Genomic DNA, 9,533 nt, shown 5'->3' with positions numbered 1-9,533 from the left:
GGCAGCCCCACTGCAGCCAAGCTGTCACCGGTGACTCACAGCAGCCCAGCTCCAGGTCGAGTTGCTGTTCACCATCTTAGCTGTAGAGGGCAGTGTCACTGGCCCATATGGGATCCGAACCAGCAGCCCTGCTTCTCAGAACACACGCTCCCAAGCCAACTCTTAACCAAAAAGCCACTTGGCCGGCCCCCTTTGAATGTTTAAAAGCACTATTTTAACATTAAATTTAGCAGTTGACTTACACTAACGTAATTTCCTATTTGAAAACACAGCTTCAGGAAAGTCAGAAAACATTATAAGCAAAAAGCTATTCAAAAGCTGCCTTCTCTCTTGGATGAAAAACGCAAAAGTATATGGTCTTTTATTTGACGAAGGCAGTCTGTAGATGCGACAGTCTATAACTAAAATGTACTGAGCTTACAATATACGATGCAATTTACAGCAGACTTACCTTTCTTAAGAATTTTAGACTGGAGCAGAATGAAAATTAACTTTGCACAGGATTAACTAGAGACCGTGAGCCCAAAGCATGCCAGGTTATAAAGAATTCCTCATGGGCACTGCTGAACCCTTGCTCAATATCAATGGCTGAAAATCCTTTATTTGTTCTGACACATTCTTGAGAGCTTTAGGATATTTTATTAAAAATTGACTTTAAAAGTACATGGATGAAAATTAAACCAATTTTACTAAAAATGAATATTTACAATTTTGTGGCATAATTCGCAACCATCTACACATAGTTTTTAGACGTTACCTTTATTCAAGGTGTTGCCGTTCATTTTTCCATTGCTTTGGTCTGCGTCACCATCTTGCTCATCCAGCTGTTCAAGAGCTAGCTGGCGCCAACTGCGCAATGAGGATTTTCCCACCCAAAATCCATCACTGCTGAGGAACAGAGAGAAAGGGAAACCATGAGAGTAACATTTCCTAATGTCCTCCTCCCCTTCCTTCCTTATAAAGCCCACAACGAAAATGAATTATAAACACTCAAAATCTGCTGTCGTTAAGCAATTTCTTTAATCCACTTCCTCGTTTTGGCTATTGCTCCTCACTATTGAATTGTGAGTTATCTCGTATTTTGTTTCCAACCTAAATCTTACCATTTACATTCATGCCAATCACGCCAGTCAACTGGCTGATTTCTTTCACTTGATTGCTATTCACAGCTACATACAGCTGTGCCTTTATGGACACAGAGACACTCAGATATATACATCCGTGTCTATATACAATGTCTCTATATACCCTGCCTTGGTTTGGTCAGGTCTCAGACCCACATCTCTACTTGTCTCTTTGTAATGGGTGGAATACAATCACAAAGCCTGTGTGACTCAGCTTTCTTTATCTTTGCCACAGTGACAATCACTGCAAAATTTAATCTGGCTCTGCTATCACTTCATCACTCTTCTTTCTTAAAAAAAAAACAAAAAAAACCCTCCCTATTATCTGTAAATAATCAGCTACTTGGTTATTACCTACCTCTTACAATTTTTTTTAGTTTACCACAAACGATATATATTGTGGAGCATACATACCCTTTTACTGTTGCTTTTAGCAGATTATTAACAGTTTTATAATCTTCATTTAGTTGGTTCTTCAAACGCAACACACGACAACGTTCTACTACACATTCCTTACACAGGGCTTTCACTAGAAGCCAGAGAGAGTGAAAAGGAAATATAGTATATCTGTTACAAAAATGTTTTTGGCACTTCGCAAAACGCAGAAGTCACGGGGGTGATCGGTTAGCTCAGTTGGCTGGAGCGCGGTGCTGCTAACACCAAGGTTGCCAGTTCGATCCCCACGTGAGCCACTGTGAGCTGCGCCCTCCTTAAAAGAGTCAACTACGCCACTGTAGCATGAAAGCAATGTGTAACCAATGACCATGGCTGTTCCCCAAGTAAAAAAACATATATGCCAAAACGATACCAGGAAGCACAATATTTTACAAGGTTTAGGTGCAAATTTTACAAGACCACAATCAAATAATTGAGGCTCTAAGGGGCTGAGGGGAGTCATTGTATCTGTTAATTGTTTAAGAGCTTCACGTGGGTGTAACTATTGGAATACTTCAAAGCACAGAACACAAAAGGAAAAAGAAAAATCAAGGGCCCGATTCAAAACACACAGTTCCAGGGATCACATGAAATGTGATTCTTTGAAAGATCTTTTCATCACACTATTTTTTTATTGTGAATCAAAAACAGAAATTTAGAAAGCAAAACTCGGGGTATGTACAAGGCCTGAATCATGTAGTTAAATGCCAGTTTTTATACAGTAAGCCATACACAATCAGAAAATAGCATTTAATGTAGGGAAAAGGATGGTGCTGGTGGTGGTTGTACAATTTTGTTTATTAGACTCGTCTATAGATTGGAGGGGGTGCTGAGTTGCCAGTTGCTCGTTAAAAAGAAAAATGTTATGAGGAGGCAACCAGAACCAAATAGACTATGTGTACTTCAGGGTAGAATCAAGCAGCTTCCATTCATAAGCTAAGTAACAACCTGCAGGTGTCACACCGTTAGAAAGTCACCATAGCCTGGAGGCATAAGACTTGCAATCGGCTAGATCAGGGTTCAAGTACTTTGAAGGGTAATGTATCAAGTAACAAAATACTACCAGATGATTTTCTCAAAAGTATCCAATGATGTCTACCTTGAGAGGGAAAGCAACAAAAAATCTCAACGAGCAGTATCAGTTTCTTTTCTAACATTATAAATACAACATGGATAACGCTGCTTAACTTCTACTTTATCTAGCAAACGCTTTTTGCAACGGGTAAGGAACATTTGGTTTAGCATAGCTTGGTCGAAGAACCATCAGGCCATTTTGAGGGGACCTAAAGGATTCCCCCGGTTTTTTTTAAGTAGAGAAGACATCTCAAATTACCAGTTAGTCTTGGTCCTCCTCCATATCTACTGTAGAAAATGTCGGCCGCATATTCAGATATTCTCTTCATGATTGATATTTTATCAGGATGCAGCTTGTCATGGGAACACAGGCAGGCATGATTATCAATAGGCTTGGTAGGTGTTGATTCATCCAACCACTTTTGCAGCCACTCCAAAGAGACAAATTCATAGGGCTCTGAGGGAGAAAGCAAGGGAAAGAGCCTATGTATTTTTACAGCTTTTTGACTATGTGACACATTCATTTTCCTCAAAAGACAAGGCAAACTCTGTCCAAAGTTAGCAGAATCAGAAAAATCGCTCTTCAGGGAAGATGTTTGATGAGTACGACACAAAGCTCCATTAACAGCCCCAATTCTGAATTCAAGGAGCTGTGCCCAATAGGGACAAGCCTGCAGAGCGCCCTATGAGATCGGCTGGTATTATTAACCACATTCTACAAAAGAGGTATCCACAGAGAGAAGTGTCTTGCTTGACAGCACAGCAGAGCTTTGATCAGGACACCGGGATTGGTAACGACAAGCCACACTCCCACGCTGGCTTGCAAATCACATAACCTCATCCCGTACTATGTTTGTTCCATAAGTGATTTTCATAAACACTTTTCATCCATGTCATACACGTCTGAAAATTCAAAGGAGAAGCCTGACTGAGTGCTCATCAACTATAACCATGCTTTTAGAAGCTTGTATCCACCTTTGAACTTCTCTTCAAGATGATACGGATGTCAATTAAAAGGTATTTGATTTGCACACCCAAATCCATATCATGATCTATTCATTACATTATTTTGTACTTCAAGAAAGTAAGCTATTTTAAACAAATTCCAGAGTGAAATACACTAGAATTGAATTATTATCAATTTTGAAGTTGCAAAAATTAAGACAAAACCAAACACCTCAACATGAGTTTTAATGTGGGAAAACAGAGTCCCTGAGTTCCCTATAAGCCAAAATTAAAAATAAAGGGCCAGCTTTGATTACTTACAAAGATCTCCAGGGAGTCCCAGCATAAAACATAGAAGAAAACATACAGAGGTTGAATTTATATATTCTGATGAGATCTGAGGGATAGACAATTCAACTCAAAGCCCATTTTGACCGATTTTGTATTTCCCTGAGAGTTGCAAATCTAGAAAACTAACTCTCATCTTAAGTTTAGCATAAAACAGTTCAATGTTTACAAAAACAAAATTCAGAATTGTTGGATTCTTAGTTGTGCTAAAACTGTAGGCACATCATCAAACAAGAGCCTTCCAACTGATCAGCTCTACTGCAGCTGCAGAGGAAGAGCTCATGACTACAAGTTGAGACCAAGGTCTAATCCAAGTTCTGCCACCAAGACACTGAACTTGAGCAAGTCACTTAAACTCTATGCTTAAGGTCTTTTATCTGTAAAATGAAGGTAATAATACCTGCCTTCTACCTACCTCACAGGGATGTTGCTGAATGTAAAAGATAAGCTATGTGAAGCATTTTGAGCTTTTTGGAAGAAAAGAGATATAGAAAAGTTAATTATACATTAACATAATATATAAAAGAGGAGAACCTTAAGATTCAGTATTGGTGACATGGCTGTGGCATTTCACAATATATAATGGTATGGTTAAATTCAAAATACCTCTCAATTTTATTTGCCACTTATCCAGTTTAATCCAGCAGGGATAGAGTACACTGGATATCTTAAGATTGAAAGATAAATAAATGGTCCCTCTCTAAGAAAGCAAAATCAAAGTCTTAGCATATGTAATCTTAGCCCAAATATAGTCACATAGATTAACATTTTTAGTAATCTGACGGCTATCAAAGGAGGGACAGCAGGATTGCGACACAGAGCAACATTTAAGAATAATTCACCAGGTGTTCTTGTTTCCCCAGCAGCTGGGGAAGGGTGGGTAGAGGACAATACCTGCTATTGTTAACTGAAAAAACAAGCCTTGAGGATCCTGACTCTTACAAGGAAAGAAATCTAGGAAAAGTGCATAAGATCCTCCTTGCCAAGGGGCGCCTGCTGGATTCAAAGCCCAGGGTGACCACTACGACGAGGATGAGACTCAAAAGGCAGCTAGGCCAAGACAACATTTTTCAATCCCCTCCTAGAGTCCCATAGAAGAATAATTCCAAGTGAAGCTCACTATTTTGGTTTTGAGTAGCTTCATATGAATTCAATGTATGATATGATCAGAAAAATCATGTATGGTTTTATAGTAAGATGAGGAAGGAAGAGAGTAGACACTGGGTCTCTAATTCTGATGTGATACCACACTTATTAACTCAGCCAGTTCTCCAGATTTACGGTGCCAGTTTTAGCGTGCTGGAGGGTCCATGGAAGGAAGAGTGACTGTGGTCACAGAAGTCTGTCTTTCTTTCCATTTTCAGTCTCCTTCACTATAAAGAGCTGTATCGATCTCTGCTCAGAGCTTCCTTGAGAATCAAGGTCTAGCACAAGTCTCAGTAGTTAAGGCCGATTCTACTTGTGGGCAGTTTTTACAATACAGATGCTTCTGTGCTAGAGAAAGACTCCAGGCAGGTTCTCAAAGATGTTCTCTATTATTTGTGATTCAGTGAACTACCTAAGCATCACTTTCCAAAGTCAATTACCAAATGGGGATGAACACTATAATTATCAAGTTGGAGATGAACACTATAATTATCAAGTTGGAGATAACGAACTGTATAAAATCTCAGCATTTGACAAACCAGGAAAGTAACTGTTAAAATATTTACCAAAGGGAAATGCACCTTTTGGTTCAAGGTTGTATATAACTTTTTTTTAATGCCTGGATTTTGAACACAAGGAATTTTCTTTTAGAAAGATGAAGTCTAAAAAGATTGAGTCATCAAAAATATTTCAAACACTTTACCTAGAAATAAGTTAAGATTATTTAGAGATAAGTTATTTCAATTTAAATAAAAAGGGCCAAAATGGTTCGTGTTCCCAGTGAGGCTTATATTTTAGGATAAGTGACTCTTCTTTAAATATGTTCACAAAGATAAGATTTACAAAATGCAAAACAGAAGACATCGAATGGCAGCACAAAACCATGCTCATTAGCACTGAGATTTTACAACATTTTGGGACAACATGGACCTTTTACTATGTAAATTTACTGCAAAAACTTAAGAAAAAGCTGTAAAGCTCATAACTGGTAAAAGTATTGATAACAGAGCTATATTCTAAAAACAAATCACAGGTTCTTAAGACTGAATGAAAACAGCCAAGAAAAGCACAAGTATGTGTTAACTTGACACACAGCATCTTTGGACCATGCAGTTTTATTAAAAAGTGGTTCCAAAATGCATTTTACTTTAGACCCAGTAAATTCCTTTCTCTTGTCCAGTGAATAATGGAAACCGTGAATAAAGCTCAAAAAATAGATTTCTAGGTTCCAACTCCTATGCCTAAATTTAGAGCTTTGAATTATATGTTCATTTCCAGCAAAATTAAGGTCATTCCAATTCCTTAGGACAATCCTAACCCTTGGGACAGAGTGACAGTAACAGGTTACAAAGGAAGGTCAGGCTCCAATTAAGACGTCATTTAGAAGGAACTTTTAAGAGCTATTCCTCCAGAGTTAGCAATTTATATTCATCTTTTGTTTCAAATTACAGCAGTAAGATAAAGTTATCAAAAAGACAAAAACCACAAGTACAATTATGCTTGAGTATTTATTTTCTAAAATTAGGATTAAATTGCCTCTCCTTTAAGTAGGAACTAGGTATGGGGGATTCATGTCTATGAAATGACAAAGACAGCATAGTATTACAAATGGCGTACCAGCCTTAAAAAGTTGAGGTTTCCTTTTTGAGGCACTAGGTAAACTTGCATAAACATATACAATAAAAAAAGGGATGAGCTGGATTATGTGGGACAATTCTTAAGAAATCAGAAGTCAGCAGAATGCTTCCCTATTCTTAGCATAATATTTGATATTAAATTTTAAATTAATCCAATAGTATCATAAAAAACAATATTCATTAAAAGAATGCCTGTTCATACTGTGAGGGTACAAAGCATTCAAGGAAACAGAATAGGTGAGCTGCTTCCAATAGTAACCCAATCCCATTTTTCTTTAAAAACAAATTAATCTCTCACAAAATAGAAATATTTCTAAGAGTCATATATGCAGAGTGCTGACCTTAGCCTTATAATTTATTAAGAGCTTCCCATTTTGAAAAGTACATGGTAATGAAAATTCTATGCTACACATTATATGCTTGATGCTACACATCAAGTTATGACTGGTTTACAAAGCACTTTTAGAGGGTATCAGCTGGCATGAGCGGGTTATAAGAAAGGGTAGAGAAAAGCTTGTTCATATACATTTGTGAACGTAAAAGAAACAAGGCATCAATGGCAACAGTGCAGTCCCAGAATATCTTACAGACCAGCTCCAGCAGGTAACCTTTGGTACAGCTCCTTAACCTCTTCGTGCTTTGCTTTGCCTTTATCCACACTTTGCTTACGCATCTCGGCCATTTCAATGCACCACTCCTCAAACTTGGAATTGTCCCGATCGACCAGCTCTTGAAGAAAGGCTGTGCCAAACAGAAAGGCAAAAAAATAACTTTACCATGTTTTCAGACACAGAACGGTATTGGCTAAGATTCTGGTGGCAGCTCCCTCCTGTGGCGCCCCTTTCTGCCAGAGACTTATAACCTGAAAGCAGAGGAAAACTGAAGAAGGACATCAGAGTGCAGCTCCCCGCGCCTGGTCCTCCCTGACGTCATCGGCCAACAGGGACCATCAATGGGCTCAGACACGCACATTCAAAATAGATGGTGCCACGGACCACAGGACAGTATTTGGTAAAATGACAACTGAAGGCTGCCTTCAGACCAGTAGCAGCTCTTTTTTAAAAAAAACAAAAAGAAAAACTCTAGAAAATTATGAACTGGCTAAAACTCTCAAATTCTACCCAAATTGCTCTTTAAATACATGTCTTCATTACGTATAGGATTTAAAAAAAAAATTCCTTTTGCTTTTCTTTACTGGGCGGGGGGGGGGGGGGGGGGGGAAGATGGTGGTCAGTGGAACAGTTCTATCAAAAGCTCTTTATTTTAAAAACTCACTACTTTAAAGCAAATTTGTAATTATATCTACTTCCACAAATATTTACCATGTGCAATTAACCTACATTAATAAATAAAAGCAATGTGTTCTTATCATTGACCGTTAAGCACGGTATTCTAAAATATTTGCAGGCCGGCCGAGGGGCGCGTTGGTTAAGAGGCTTGGGACGCCAGAGGGCCCCGGTTCGGATCCCACATATGAGGGCCAGTGACACTGCCCTCTACAGCTAAGATGCTGAACAACAGCTCAACCTGGAGCTAGGCTGCCGTGAGTCGCCGGCAACGGCGTAGGCTGCAGACCCTGTGGCAGTGGGTTGCCATGGGCTACCGTGTGTGGCCAGCAGCCAGCATGAGTGGCCAGCAGCCGCAGTGAGCGGCCGTCCAGAAGCCGGCTACTGATCTGCCTCCCTGGGAAGAGTGCAATGATGGTGCCAACTTGGGCCAGTGAAGCAACGTCCTCCACAACTAGACTGAAGAACAAAACGACAGCAACTTGTCTGTTCCTCTTCCTACAATTCCCCAGCACTGTTCCCATCCTCCCCCAATTCCCCAATAAAAAAATCTTAAAAAAAAAATAAATTTTAAATAAATAAATAAAATATTTGCCTTATATAATCCTGGAAAATTGCTTACCTGGTACTTGAACAGTTGTGTTGGGTTTTTCTTGAGTTTGTAGTCTATAAACCAACATGTACGCATTTCGAGAGCAGTGAGTTCCTTTGCCACACTTGGGTTTACGTGTCTGGGACTTAGAAGGTTCTGCTGAAGTAGAGAAATCAAAAGATAACCAAATTAGAATGCCTAATTAATTTATTCTTTTGCGGGGGAGGGGAGGGGGGAGGAGGAGGGGAGGGTCACAGAAAACAATTCCTAACATATAAACTCAAGATACTCTAACATGGATATAGAACATTAAAAGGCAACACAAATTTTGCAGGCTCTATAGATGTTTGACTCTTTAAGCAAGTTTACTACCCTATCCCCTTTGCCTGCCACATTCCCTCTTTAAAATAAAAAAGTACTATTTTTCATGAGGACAAACCTGGAACGAAAAAAAAGGAATTCTACTATGAGTTTTATTGTAATGTTGGTCTTCAATTATAGAAATAAATCCAAACTTAATTGCTGAAAGAAATAAAATGGCATGTTCCAAAAGTGGAATGAAATGCTAATGAATAGAAAGATTAGCCACTAATGTCTACGATTTCAGTAGAAGTAGAAACATTAAGTGTTCTATGTGGTAAGTATATCACATGGAAATGATCTTCAAATTAGGTGTCAGTATCCCAGGGTAACATTCCAAGGGGTATGAGGTCATGGATCGTTCCGAGGAAATCAATTACCAGATCTTCAATTCACTAAATACTTTTCTAAAAATTGATCTGCCTCAAAGTTGAGGTTTTGTTAATGGTTTCCACCTTTCATTTCTGTCATCTATCTCCCACTTTATAAAAGAAAGACAGAACATCTCACCCAGTGACAAAAAAAGTCTCATCCCTGTCAAAAAGAGATGAATTACAAGTAAATCTTCTCTTTGTGTTTCATTTTT

General features: G+C 38.7%; 1 protein-coding gene across 1 annotated transcript in view; it reads right to left on the bottom strand.

The window, feature by feature from the left end:
- Positions 1 to 6,566: 6,566 nt before the first annotated feature.
- The window catches only part of USP48 (ubiquitin specific peptidase 48), a 47,070-nt gene continuing 44,103 nt past the window's right edge, over positions 6,567 to 9,533 (bottom strand). Inside the window, exons 9-10 of the mRNA XM_019668837.1 lie at positions 8,618 to 8,746; positions 6,567 to 7,450 (exon numbers count right to left, since the gene is read on the bottom strand). Coding sequence (XP_019524382.1) covers positions 7,293 to 7,450; positions 8,618 to 8,746 — 287 coding nt within the window. The 3' untranslated portion in view covers positions 6,567 to 7,292. The remainder of the gene's footprint in view (positions 7,451 to 8,617; positions 8,747 to 9,533) is intronic.

Source organism: Hipposideros armiger, unplaced genomic scaffold (genome assembly GCF_001890085.2).
Source record: "Hipposideros armiger isolate ML-2016 unplaced genomic scaffold, ASM189008v1 scaffold_540, whole genome shotgun sequence".
In the NCBI taxonomy this organism is placed as follows: Eukaryota; Metazoa; Chordata; class Mammalia; order Chiroptera; family Hipposideridae; genus Hipposideros; species Hipposideros armiger.
The sequence above is the reverse complement of the archived record's forward strand: the minus strand, read 5'-3'. Positions and strand labels throughout refer to the sequence as shown.